This window comes from Rattus norvegicus, chromosome 10 (genome assembly GCF_021556685.1).
Source record: "Rattus norvegicus strain SHRSP/BbbUtx chromosome 10, alternate assembly SHRSP_T2T, whole genome shotgun sequence".
Lineage (NCBI taxonomy): Eukaryota > Metazoa > Chordata > Mammalia > Rodentia > Muridae > Rattus > Rattus norvegicus.
The window spans coordinates 35012276-35025681 of record NC_141543.1 but is presented as its reverse complement, the minus strand read 5'-3'; the positions used below and the strand labels follow the sequence as shown (position 1 = coordinate 35025681).

At 46.9% G+C, this 13406-nt stretch overlaps 1 protein-coding gene across 18 annotated transcripts in view; it reads right to left on the bottom strand.

Annotated features, from left to right (window-relative positions):
* The window catches only part of Rnf145 (ring finger protein 145), a 46917-nt gene that overhangs the window by 13168 nt on the left and 20343 nt on the right, over positions 1-13406 (bottom strand). For 13 of the 18 annotated variants that reach the window (XR_015630306.1, XR_015630304.1, XR_015630305.1 and 10 more), the window contains 2 exon segments: positions 8877-8968; positions 3070-3305 (listed from right to left, as the gene is read on the bottom strand). Coding sequence is in view for 13 of the 18 variants with exons in the window: in XM_087570253.1 (XP_087426379.1) it covers positions 3070-3305; positions 8877-8968 (328 nt within the window). In the remaining 5 variants the exon portion in view is untranslated. 18 annotated transcript variants of the gene reach the window in all.

Sequence of the window (13406 nt, the reverse complement as noted above, 5' to 3'; positions counted from 1 at the left end):
GTGTGAGTGTATGTGTGAGTGCATGTGTGTGCCTGTGTGAGTGCATGTGTGAGTGCATGTGTGAGTGCATGTGTGTGCCTGTGTGAGTGTATGTGTGAGTGCATGTGTGTGCCTGTGTGAGTGCATGTGTGAGTGCATGTGTGTGCCTGTGTGAGTGCATGTGTGAGTGCATGTGTGTGCCTGTGTGAGTGTATGTGTGAGTGCATGTGTGTGCCTGCCTGTGTGAGTGCATGTGAGTGCCTGTGTGAGTGCATGTGTGAGTGCCTGTGTGAGTGCATGTGTGTGCCTGTGTGAGTGCATGTGTGAGTGCATGTGTGTGCCTGTGTGAGTGTAAGTGTGAGTGCATGTGTGTGCCTGTGTGAGTGCATGTGTGTGCCTGTGTGAGTGCCTGTGTGAGTGCATGTGTGTGCCTGTGTGAGTGCATGTGTGAGTGCATGTGTGTGCCTGTGTGAGTGTATATGTGAGAGCATGTGTGTGCCTGTGTGAGTGCCTGTGTGAGTGCATGTGTGTGCCTGTGTGAGTGTATGTGTGAGTGCATGTGTGTGCCTGTGTGAGTGCCTGTGTGAGTGCATGTGTGTGCCTGTGTGAGTGTATGTGTGAGTGCATGTGTGTGCCTGTGTGAGTGCATGTGTGAGTGCATGTGTGAGTGCATGTGTGTGCCTGTGTGAGTGCATGTGTGTGCCTGTGTGAGTGTATGTGTGAGTGCATGTGTGTGCCTGTGTGAGTGTATGTGTGAGTGCATGTGTGAGTGTATGTGTGAGTGCATATGTGTGCCTGTGTGAGTGCATGTGAGTGCATGTGTGTGCCTGTGTGAGTGCATGTGTGAGTGCATGTGTGTGCCTATGTGAGTGTATGTGTGAGTGCATGTGTGAGTGTATGTGTGAGTGCATGTGTGTGCCTGTGTGAGTGTATGTGTGAGTGCATGTGTGAGTGTATGTGTGAGTGCATATGTGTGCCTGTGTGAGTGCATGTGAGTGCATGTGTGTGCCTGTGTGAGTGCATGTGAGTGCATGTGTGTGCCTGTGTGAGTGCATGTGTGAGTGCATGTGTGTGCCTGTGTGAGTGTATGTGTGAGTGCATGTGTGAGTGTATGTGTGAGTGCATGTGTGTGCCTGTGTGAGTGTATGTGTGAGTGCATGTGTGTGCCTGTGTGAGTGCATGTGTGTGCCTGTGTGAGTGCATGTCTGTGCATGTGTGAGTGCATGTGTGAGTGTATGTGTGAGTGCATGTGTGTGCCTGTGTGAGTGCATGTGTGAGTGCATGTGTGTGCCTGTGTGAGTGTATGTGTGAGTGCATGTGTGTGCCTGTGTGAGTGCATGTGTGAATGTATGTGTGTGCCTGTGTGAGTGTATGTGTGAGTGCATGTGTGTGCCTGTGTGAGTGTATGTGTGAGTACATGTGTGAGTGCCTGTGTGAGTGCCTGTGTGTGCCTGTGTGAGTGTATGTGTGAGTGCATGTGTGTGCCTGTGTGAGTGTATGTGTGAGTGCATGTGTGTGCTGTCTGAGTGTATGTGTGAGTGCATGTGTGTGCCTGTGTGAGTGTATGTGTGTGCCTGCATGAGTGCATGTGTGAGTATATGTGCATCATGTGCATCCAGGGACCCACAGAGGCCACAAGGGCATCAGATGCCCTGGCACTGGAATTGTGTATGGGGTATGTGAGCCACCATGTGTGTGCTGGATTTGAACCTGGGTCTTACACAAGAGCAGTAAGCTCTGTTAACTGCAGGACCATTGTTCTAGCCTCACATTTGTGGTTTTTCTGGTTTAAATTTTTCTTCAGTAAAACATACTTTTTCTACATTCTGGTCAAAATTAATTTTCTTCCCATTTAGAAAGTATTTAAGTAAACTGTTTAAGTAACTGTTAAGCAGTGGTTGGAACACGACTGTTAGAGGGCAACTTGCCAAAAGCAGACAACTTGGGCCTCGGGTTTCCCATCACAGACACACCATTCAAAAGCCTGACATTTCCATTTCCTGCTTATGCAATTCTCAAGTCATAAATTTTATAACCTGTAATTTATGCTCGTCAATCTCACCCTAGTGACGTGTGAACCACATAGCAATCACTCAGATCTCACCATGACCTTAAGAAACAGAGACGCTGTCTTATGGCCATTAACTATTTGATGTAAATAAAGGTTTACAAATCTAGAATTGTTCCACACCATAATGATCTGAAGAAAGAATGCAGGTCTTAGTTGACTGTCCTTTTCATCCTAAATACAAACACACCCTTCACTGAGGCAGCCCGGTGCTGAACAGCGTTCTACTTTGGGGAGACCACCCACGCTAATTACTGAGCAGGAGAGGAGAGGATCCTCAGGCCCAGGGCGTAGGGAATAGTACCCAAGGGTCTGCTGGTAGAGCACAGGACAGCACCTGTCCCCCAGGAGTATTAATCTGATCCAGCTGAGTGTTTCCTCTGAAGTGAAAGTCCTGCACATAGCCAAGAGGTGAAAGAGAAACCAGACCAACACTCTTTTCCCTTACAGTGAAGCTTATCAATTGGTCAATGAGAAGTAATTCTCTTCCCAGTGTCTAACCTGGGCAAAGAGGAGAAAGACAACTGCAGGCAGCACATCTGCGTGCCAGCCTCTGGCACTGCGGCTAAATGGGACCTATCACTGCAGCCCCAACTGAGTAGCTTCCCAGGTTAAACAGGTTAGATAAACGGAGGGAAGACACTGTTGACACAGTAAGACTAGAGTCAGAAGAGAAATCAAGGATTGCCTGTCAAATATATTCTTATTTTTTGTCTTTAGTACAATAGCTAAGACATAAGGATCTCACAGCTACCCTAGGGGTGAGGAGAGTATGGCGCTGTGGTATCAGCAGCTTCATTTTACACAAAGTAGAGAGAAGTGATTACGCCAAGGTCATATAGGTCAAGAGCAGCCTGGGGGCATGAACCCAAACACTCTGCACCCACAGGTTCACTCCTTCACTGCCTCCTCCAGTGAGAACAGGGGCTCCGAGTATCCCCACATCCACAGCTGGAATGAAAAGTGAACCAGTCTTCATAGAGAAATGTACTGACCCGCACGCACGTGCCCGGCACTCTCACCTGAACTAACTCCCGGTATGCAGACTTAGCGAGGTTATACGGTACTAAGAGGTTAGACCCTAGAAAGTACAGGACTTCCAATCCTGTAAAGATCATAGCGAATTTGTTGATGATGACGATGGTCTCCAGAGGGACGAGGCAGAGTCGAGCCAGCAGAGGAAGCATGTGCGCGGAGAACAGCCAGATCTGCTTTGTCTTCATGACACAGGAGCACAGGGTGCACACCACCAACTGACCTGAAACAGGGACAGACAGGATTGAACCCTGAGCACGTGGACGAGACGGGGGGGCAGGGGACTATGGGGCTTGCCGTGCTGTCAAGCTTGATGGCCTAAGTTAGATCCCCAGACCACCATAGTGCAATGAGAGAACTCTCAAAACAAAGTGTCCTCTAACAGCAGTGTGTCCAAATGTCCGTGTGTTCTCTCTCTCTCTTACACACACACACACACACACACACACACACACACACACACACACACACAAAGTGTTAAAAAAAAAATCAGGATCGTAACACAGCTTATGAAGGAGCCTAAAGATTCTTGAACAATATTTTAAGTCAGATTTCAATTTCATCTAGATATAATTACATATTTGCATAGTGAACTTGGAATACTTACTCCCTAAGGCTGAATCAGAAAATAAATAACCCTCTAGAGTTCTTAATCACATCTGTGATGGCTTGAGCAACAGAGAAAGGATTTTTAAATGTCTACTTCAATGTCGAAACAAGTCAGTTGCTGCTTCTCACACAGCTTCTCTTTCAATGGTTTCGATACTGAGTATATTCTGCACTATGTGCAAAAGCATAAAGCCCAAGATAAAGGCTGCCTGCCCATCATCACACTTCGACAAGATGCCATCTGTTCTGAGGCTCTCAATCTCTGTCTAACTAAACCATGTAACCTCCCACATAACACAATCCTGAGAGTTAAGCTGAAAAGTTTGCCCACTTTGTTCTTCTCAGAGGGCAGAGGCTCAGAGAGGAATGCGGAAAAACAGGGTAAAACCCTTCGGTCTCTTCTACTCCCATCACCCAGTCAGCGCCAGCAACTCCCTAGCCAGAAACATCAGTGACTATGAAGCCTACTGTGCGATACCAGCACATGAAACCCACTGTGCGACAGCTGTTCACTCAGTAACCTTCCAGATTTACTCTGTATATGAGCAGATGTTAATGTTTTTGTTTTAAAAATATTTTATACTTTATTGTTTATGTGTATTATATGCATATGCACATACATGTGTGTGGCAGAGAGGGCCAGAAGAGGGGGTCAGAACCCCTACAACTGGAGCTGGACTTATAAGACAGTGGTGAGCAGACAGATGTAGGTGCTGGGAATCAAGCTCGGGTCCCGGCAAGAGCAGCAGGTGTTCTTAACCACTGAGCCATCTCTCTGCAGTCCTGTGCTACACACCCACATTTATTTATATGAATGGTCAGTGTCCCAACTGTTCTGCAATCGGTTTGCTCCACTCCATGCACTGCTGGGCCAGCTCTACCCACAGCAGGCATTGTTATCGCTTGTCAGGTACATTATGTTGAGCGTGTCTGACCTATTAGTATTCAGCTTTTCCCCATGTCACAGAATTAGGAAGTACTTGCAGGAAAAAGCATAAATATTTGTGACAACCTTGCACTTTTGACAATAGGTGTGAGTAAGCTTAAACTGGGGATGCTTCCTAATATTTGCTAAAGGTGGATCAGACCATCTTACTGTGCCACCCAGGTTGGCTCCACATTCAGGACCCTCCTGCTTCCTAGGACTACAGGTGTACACCAGAAGCCTGGTAGAAAAAACACATTTATGGGCTCTGATATACACCTCCAGACAAAAGATCCAAGCCTTCCTTCTCACATGAGAAATAAACATAAAAATAGTAAGAGAAACAGTCGATGAAACAAGTGTCAGAGAGAACGAACACAGGACTAAACGCAAAATGCAGAACCGTTGGAGTCAGAGCTGAAAGCCAAACGAAAGCACAGCTCCCTTTAGAGACAGAATGAACTACAGAGAGAGCTGGAAAGGAGGATCCAGGCAGTAGGGTGTCTGAAGAGCAGCCAGCAGGGAAGGGTCACCAGGAACTGAAAGCCGCCTGGGGCAGATGGGAGCACAAGGGAGAGGCTACAAGAGGAAGCTGGGTTTCATCCTAATCAGCCCATTTCTGATGATAAGAATCCAGAATCCCCACATTTCCTTTATTAAATACTCAAAATCAGAAAGTGAAAGCAGAAAAACAAAGGCAGTGAGGAGGTGCTTTGGTGGCAGTGAGGAAGCTTTGGTGGCAGTGAGGAGGTGCCCGGCATCCTGTTTGTTTTCAGTGCTGCGGTGCCTCGGTTCCCCTGCTCAGCAGGATGGAAACTCCCCCCACACCTAGCTCTGAAATCCCCGAGTCCAGGCTACCGAGTCCAGGCTACCGCAAGCAGGGCTCACTCTGGGACTGCACACACCCACATCTCCTTTGAGAGACCGTGACAATTGACCCTTGCTTCTGCAAGGGCGACAGTGAACTCCCCTGCAGCTCCAGGAGGCGCCTACCCCAATGGTAATGCTGAGCAAGTCAGAATATCTTTGGACTCTGTACTCTCTGGATTCAGGACTCCACAATAGAAAGAATTCTGGGAGGGATGCATCCTCCAAGAATCATTTACTACATTTAAATGGCTTTGGTTTTCCTTTAATAACACACCACTGCTGCCTTTGTGCTTGTTAGTTCTTTCTGTAGTGCTGGGAACAGAACCCAGAGCCTCGTCCTGTTGAGCTAATGGTTCCTCTACAGAGCTGTCTCTCCAATCCAGAGGCTTATTACTGAAACAGGAGCCAGAATTTACTTTAAAATCAACGTGAGAAGAAAAACACCCGTTAATAAGGCACAGATATCATTTTCCTCATCAACTGGCTCTTAGCTAAGCTACTGATAGTGGGAACATAACCAGGCCGGCCTGGGTCAGGGCAGTCTGCCTCGAATGAAACCTGGTGTGAGGAAGAAGAAAAGGGTAGGGGAGGAAGAGAAGCCTAAGAAAATAAAACAGTATGGAAGGCTCGAGTAAAGGAGGAGGAAGAGGAGAGGCAGCACAGTTGAGGGCTCCCCTCCTCTGCAAAATCAGCCAGTCTACACCTCGAAGAGCAGGAAGAGCTCTGCTGGCTTCTCCTTCAGTGAGTCTGTGGCACGGTGGGGAAGTGGGTCAATTCCTGTTTGGCTGAATGCGTAATGTTGTCTTTTTGGTGCCTTTGAACTGGACAACCCCAACTGGTCTTCCTGGGGACAAATATGTGCGCCTCCAAGACTGACCTCATCACTAGGAATCCCTCAGGCACCACCTGCTGCCTGGTGAGGCTGAACAGAGCACTGGCCAGTTCTGACACTGAGTTGTGAAGGTGGAGAGGAAGTACCGTGCAGGGTTTTTGATACCCTCCCTCCCCAGGTCTCAGGCAACTCGTCCACTGCCTTTACAATTCAGAAGATGCAGCTTGGAAAACCCTGCAAGGGATTTTTCACTCCATACTCAACAGCTCGACAGGTCCACGCTGGCCTTAGGTGTCACCGCAGAAGGAAGAGAGGGGCTACACATAGCATGTGTATTTTTCCTAGTAGTCGTTTCAAAACGTAACAGAAAAGAAGTAAAAACAATATATTTTATATAATCAAATATACCCTAAATCTTATCAGCACATGTTAGAGATGTTTTACCCCCTCCTGCAGTAAGTATACCTTGAGTGTGTGTGTGTGTGTGTGTGTGTGTGTGTGTGTGTGTGTGTGTGTGTGTTCTGCACACAGCCACACCATGTGTGAGAGCGGCTCTTCCAATGCTCAGCAGCCACACGTGGCTGAATCCTGGACACCAGAGTTTTAGCTGTGCAGCCTAGATCAGTCCCGAGACACAGAGCCCTGTTCATGGTCTACCCTTGAGGCTTCTCTGTAAAGAGATCTGAGCGATCATTTCAGAAGACCTTTTTCCCTCTCTTTAATACCGTCCTACAGGAGGCCTGGCTTGAGAGATGGCTCCCTGACTTCCTGTCTGGGGTCTCTGCCACGGTGGGTGACTCTCTCAGGACTCTACCTATTTGCTTTTAAGCCAGCACTTTTATGGTTGACTAACACTGTGCTTCAGTCATGCACGGGATTTGTTTCTGACAACAGGACACTCACTTTCAACAGCAGTAAGTAAATCTGAGACACATCTACCTTGCTTTAGCCTTTCAAAGTAATGACTAGCTGTTTAAAAACTGATCTTCTCAGATACTTAAAAACCCTTTAAGAACCACAAGCCTCTGTGAACTGTTTTTGATATGACAAATACAAATAGTAAAAAAAATCTATGTGAAAAACTTGATGACCTGAGTTGGAGTCCTAGGACCCACAGGATGGAAAGAAAAGCAATTCCTGTAAGCTGACCTCTGATGTACACACACTCACACTCACTCACACTCACACTCACTCTCTCAATAAATGTGGGAAGGAAGAAAGGAAGGGGGCGGGGAAAAGAGAGGAGAGGAAAGGAAGGAGGAAGGAAGTAGGGAAGGGGAGGAAGGGAGAGAAAGGAAGGGAGGGTTAGGAAGGAAAGAAGGAAGGAAGAAAGAAAGCAAGTTAGTAAATGTGGGTGAGGAAGTAAAGGCGGGCTGGGGTGTATGTAGCGTGGTTGGGAGAGTGCCTGCCAGTGTGAGGGGTGATGGAGTGATTTTTTTTGTTTGTTTGTTTTCTATAAAAATAGTCTACCCAGTCTAAGGCCCTAAGTTCCATGAATTTAAATTCTTATCTATTATGCTAACCTTTTAATCTCCACCTGACAACACCTCTGTCTACTGCAAAGGCCTGGCTGCATTCCCATAACTGGATAATGGTTTCAGGTGCTGACTCCTGACCCCTAACCCCTTCCCCTGACTTCCTTTGTGCTGATTCTATAAGATAAGCCAATTTTCAAAGACTGTGAGTCAGACCCCAGACAATGGAGAAAAGCCAGTCACCACCTGCACTGGGATAAATTCCACGCGACCTTGCTGCCCCAGTGTGCTCACGTCTGCTAGCTAGGTATGGCTTCTGTCTTATCCTTTTTGCAAAAGAGCTGCAGGTCCAGCTTCTTCCATTTTATTTATGTCTCTTTGTACATGATTGTTCTTTGTTTCTAACGTAAGCAAGTATAAATCCCTGAGTTCAATCCCCAGCGCTACATAAAACACCAGCTCTCAGGAGAAGTAGTAGTTCAAGGTTATCCTTGGCTACATGTGAGTTCAAAGCCAACCTGGGCTATGAGGTACAATCAGATATAAAGCAAGAAATGGAGGAAGGGAGGGAGGGAGTGGAGGAGGGAGGGAGGGAGGGAGGGAGGGAGGAGAACAAAGATACAAAGATACAGATCAAACTGGGTGTGGCACCACTTGCCTATGAAAACATGAATCAGGGAAGCAAAGGGAAGAAGTCAGGAATTTGAGGTAAGTGGAGGGAGAAGTTTGAGCCCGCCACCCCTATTACACAGCAAGACCCTACCTCAAACAATCAAAATAAAACAAAGACTCCTAGATACAAACAAACAAAAAGACAAAACAAAACAGAAGCTTCATCCGGAGAGTCAATAAAAAACTTGAATTTTTAAATTATTTTTTAAATGATTATGAATCAGTTTTTTTTAAATCAATAGATGGTAAAACCGATCAGTTTCTATTCCTTTACTTCTTCTTTTTTTTTTTTTTTTTTGGTTCTTTTTTTTCGGAGCTGGGGACCGAACCCAGGGCCTTGCGCTTCCTAGGCAAGCGCTCTACCACTGAGCTAAATCCCCAACCCCTATTCCTTTACTTCTTAATACTTACCTATTAAGGCTGTGGTAAAGCGATTCATGGAGAGAGGTTCTAAATACATTGGTCCTTCATAGGCAGACTCCAGTTCACTCCTTACGTAGTCCCTGAAGAACAGAAACAATGTGCTGCGTGAGGGAGAGGCGGCTGTCACCCGCTCTTGTAAAGCACATGGTCCCACCTCTCTTTCCATGTCTGAGAAAGACTCAGAGACGACGAGGTAAACACGGAGATGGACCTCATCTCATCCTCCATACAGTGGAACCGGACGCTGGTGACCAGGACTGAATCCGACAGAGAGGGCAGTGGAGCTGCTCTCTGGGGGTTTTTCTCCTTCCCATCACGCTGCTCAGCATTTCATACCCAGCACAACACCAACCGAGACATCCTCTCTCAAAACTTAGGAACAGACAGCGCCTAAAGACAAACTACACAGGAAGTTCATTGGCTACCATCGCCACTAGTCTTACTGCCTCCAAGGTCTGTCCCTCAACCATTCATGACTTAGACATTAAGCAACAAAGTAGCTAGAGAACTGACTCACAGCAGTGTAGTCCTTCCCAACCATTCTTCCAAATCCGAGGATCTGGGACAGTGCGGTACTACCTAAGGAAAATATCTAAGAAGGAAAAAATGCAATCCCTATCTTCAAAACGTTTTTTTTTTTTTTCAGTATGTGTATATGTGTACATCTGTGTGTGGTTTGTGCCTTTGTGCAGTGCCTGGGGAGGCCAGGAGATGGACTCGGGAGCCCTGGAGCTGAATAAGGTGGCTGTGAAGGTGTGGAAGCACGCGGCCGTCCCCAGTTGGAGGAGTGTCTGTTCTTAAGGAAGTCACCGGCTCCAGTGTTTACATTTTTAAACAAGAACCAGATTGCACCAAGGAGCACTTTCCAAATGCAGGTCCTTCAGGATGGGACAAACAGCAGGCTTTAAGCACTCGTGTGAGAACTGTTCACACTGAAAGCACAGGCAGGAGGCTCAGAAGGGGAGAATCTTAACTTGAATCTCTGGTGGGACAAGCCAGCCGACAAAAGCTTTTTATATTAGAGACGAAAGTTTGTGGAAAATAACTCTTCCCTGTTCCTTCAAATGTTGTTATTTTCTATGCTTTAAAATACTTTCAATGTTTCGAATACTTTAACAGAATTCTGTATTTACTTTTTCCATGAAATTACTTCCAGCTAGGCAATCAGGTTGAATTCCTTTAGCATAGCATAACGAGCTTTACGTAACTGGACAGGAGGGCTGCCAAAAGTTCAAACTTTACAACTAATTAAAAAAAAAAAAAAAGAACAGTTTAGGGAATGACTAAAAGGCTAATGACTAAGTCCTCAGGCCATGGAGTACTGTCCTTTGTGACCCTATGACTGTCCCTAACACATGATGTACTTGCATTTGTACTGAAAGACAAGATCCAGAGTCTCGGAGGAAAGATTTGAGTCAGCGTTTGTCAACCAGGAACAACTGTCTGAGGGGAGGCTTTTGTCACACGGGCTGCCTCAGCTGGGGAGGACAGCACATGATTAGCGCCTGGTGGGTAAAGGCTAAGCATCATCCCACGGTCTGAGCAGCAAACCCCAAAAGCCAGTTCTGAATGGAAGAGGCACCAGTGCAACCTTTGCAATTAACACCCGAACACTGATCCACGTCACCAACCTCCCAGTCCTGGGGTAGAAGAGAAACAATAGGCAAACACACCACTAATACTCACAAAGCCTTTGAAATGCCACTCAGGCGACAAGTTCTGTATGACGAAGAAATGGCTGAGTCTTGGCACTGCCCAGGCCCTTGAAGCCCAGCTCTTTCCTCGTGGCCTTAGCACATTCTGTACACTGGTCCATTTCAAATTTAAACAGATGACAGGGAAACCTCACGGACAGAAAGCAGACTAGAAGTCAACAGGGCCTGAGGAAGGAGGGCCTGAGTGTGGGGATATGAACTTAACTGCCCATGGTGGTTTGTTTAAAATGCCAATTTGCTACAACCTAGCATCACCTAAAAAGGCAGTCTCAATTAAGGCCTTGTCCTGAACAGGTTGACTGTCAAAATGTCTGTGGGAGACTGTCTGATGATTGACTGATGACTGAGACAGAAAGACCTGCCCTGAATGAGGCAGCATTGTGTTACGGACTATACCCGTGAGAGCAGAGGAAGCTGGACCACGGGAGGAAGCAAGCGAGAGTCCGTGTGTCTATCCGCTCTGCTCTTAACAGTGAATGTGATGCTTTAGGCTCCTGCTTCGACTTCCCCACAGAGGCTAGCAAAACGCTCCTCCCTGCCCACCTGCTTTTTACCAGGATGTTGTAGTATAGCAAGAGAACTGGAAGCAGGCAACACCAGGGAGTCATGGTTTCATTTTGACACGTAGAACGGAGGGCCCTGTTAGACTTGTCACTGTTATCATCCACATTTGACAGTGCAACTGCAAACTCACCGTTATCTTTTAGATCATCTCACTGCACAGAGAAATGCCAGGTGCTCACATTACCTAAGCCCTTTTTTTTTGAGACGGGGTTTGTGTGTATAGCCCTGGCTGTCCTGAAACTCACTCTGTAGACCAAGCTGGCCTCTAACTCAGAGATCTGCCTGCCTCTGCCTCTCCAGTGCAGGGATTAAAGTCACTAGCCACCACCATGGCCCATCTAGTCCACCTTCTTAAAAGTTTCGCTTGGTCTTTGACTTTTCTCATTTTAAATTCGCATATGACGTAACAAAACGTACAAGGAGAAGCTGGGGACATAACTCAGTGGCCAGGACTGCTACTCCAATAGGAACTATTGCATATACACGATGCCAGCACCCTGCTGGGCCACAAGCAGCACCACTGTCACAATTAGTTACTTACAGCTGTACGAAATGCCGTAGTAACAACACAAATGTGGTGATCCTTTCAGACTTTTGGGAATGGGAGTCTCAGGTTCATGGCTCGGTTTAAAATGACAGCTGACAGTCTACACTGCCAGGTTCTTTTTCATCTAACTGGTTCTGTGCACCTTTTACTTCAGCCTGAGTAGTGCTTGTTTTACCCCTGGCTTTATAAGTTGTTATAAAAGCCAGGTCTACACTGCCTTTATCTTAAAGCCTTCTAACCCCTTTCACTACTTCTGTTCTTCATGCTCTGTATATGCATAACACTGGTCAGCTAAGGACCCCAAGGGAGGTCTACATCCCAGTAGAATAATCAGCCTTGGGGTTAGAACCACAGCACCTAACCAATTCCCTCCTGCCAGTGCCTGTCCTGCTACCCTCAAGGACCCCAGGCATGGCTCACTCCAAATGCTGCCACCTTCGCTGCTCAGGCCAACCTGTCCCTGCCTATCAACCAACCTAGTCCAGAGAGCAGCATCTTCCCTAGGCCCTTTACCTCCCTTCACCTTCATCAAGTTTGTCTTTCTCAGGATAGGCCTTCAGAATCCATCTGGCTAGCTTTGGTAAGACAGACGAGCCCATAAGCAGGTAGGCTCCCTTGCTGAGCTAAGCTGAGCTTGTCGGAAGTGAAACTGACTGTGGTGAGGGCTCAGCTCATAGGGAAACCACTATGAAGATTGACTTTTAGATAGATTAGCACTGCACACCAAACTGCAAGGAGGACTTGTGTTAACAAACATCTCCAAGTCCAACTTAAATGTGCCTTCCGTGCAACTCAGACTGATAAAGAGAGCACTTCCAGCAAGTTCTAATTCACGATGTAAGGAGGGCGAGAAGGGGGAATGAGAAAGAAGGAGAAGGAAAGGTGGGAAGAGGGTAGAGACGAGAAGGGGGAAGCAGGAAAGACAGTTGGGAGATGGCTCAGTGCCTAAGGCACTTGTTATTGCAAACATGAGGATTGGGTTTCACATAAAAGCCAGACAGTTGGGGACCACTTATAACTTGAGGCAGAGAGGGAGGGGAACAAGCTGGCTAACTAGAAGAGCCATAAACGGAGAGCTCTGGGTTCAGCTGGGGACTCTGCCTTGGTAAATAAAAACAATGGAGGGAGGACATCTGGTGTCAACACATGTGCCTCCATGTGCATCCAATCACATACATGTGAACAGGCAACAGGCACACCACACACGTGCACACCTCAAAACTCATGAGGACAGAGACAAATTCGTGGTACAGGCCAAGGAGCTCTAATTTTATCTGAAATGATCAGATGAACTGCACAGAAGGGACATTACCACTTCTCAATATGGAAGATCAAGTGGACAGAGCACTAAGCCAGCAGGAAGCAAGCACTCCTGCCACTCTGGGAACCAAAGAGTCTTTTCCTCCGTGGACCTTTGCCATGTATGTACTGTGTGGGATGCTGACAGTGAGCCCAAGCACTGCAGAACCAAACCGAACACCGGGACACTGCTCTCCAGTCCTCTGTGGGAGCCTCACCACTTTCAACATTTTGGGGAGATGGAGAGGGGATAAAGAATGTGTGAGACACACAGAAAAGCCCTCAAAGACACCACCCTGCAATTAGAAAAAATAATCTTGCTATAAAGTAGCATAAAAGCCATTAAAAGTAGATGAATAGCAGCAACAAAATTAACAAATCCAGGGAGCTTAC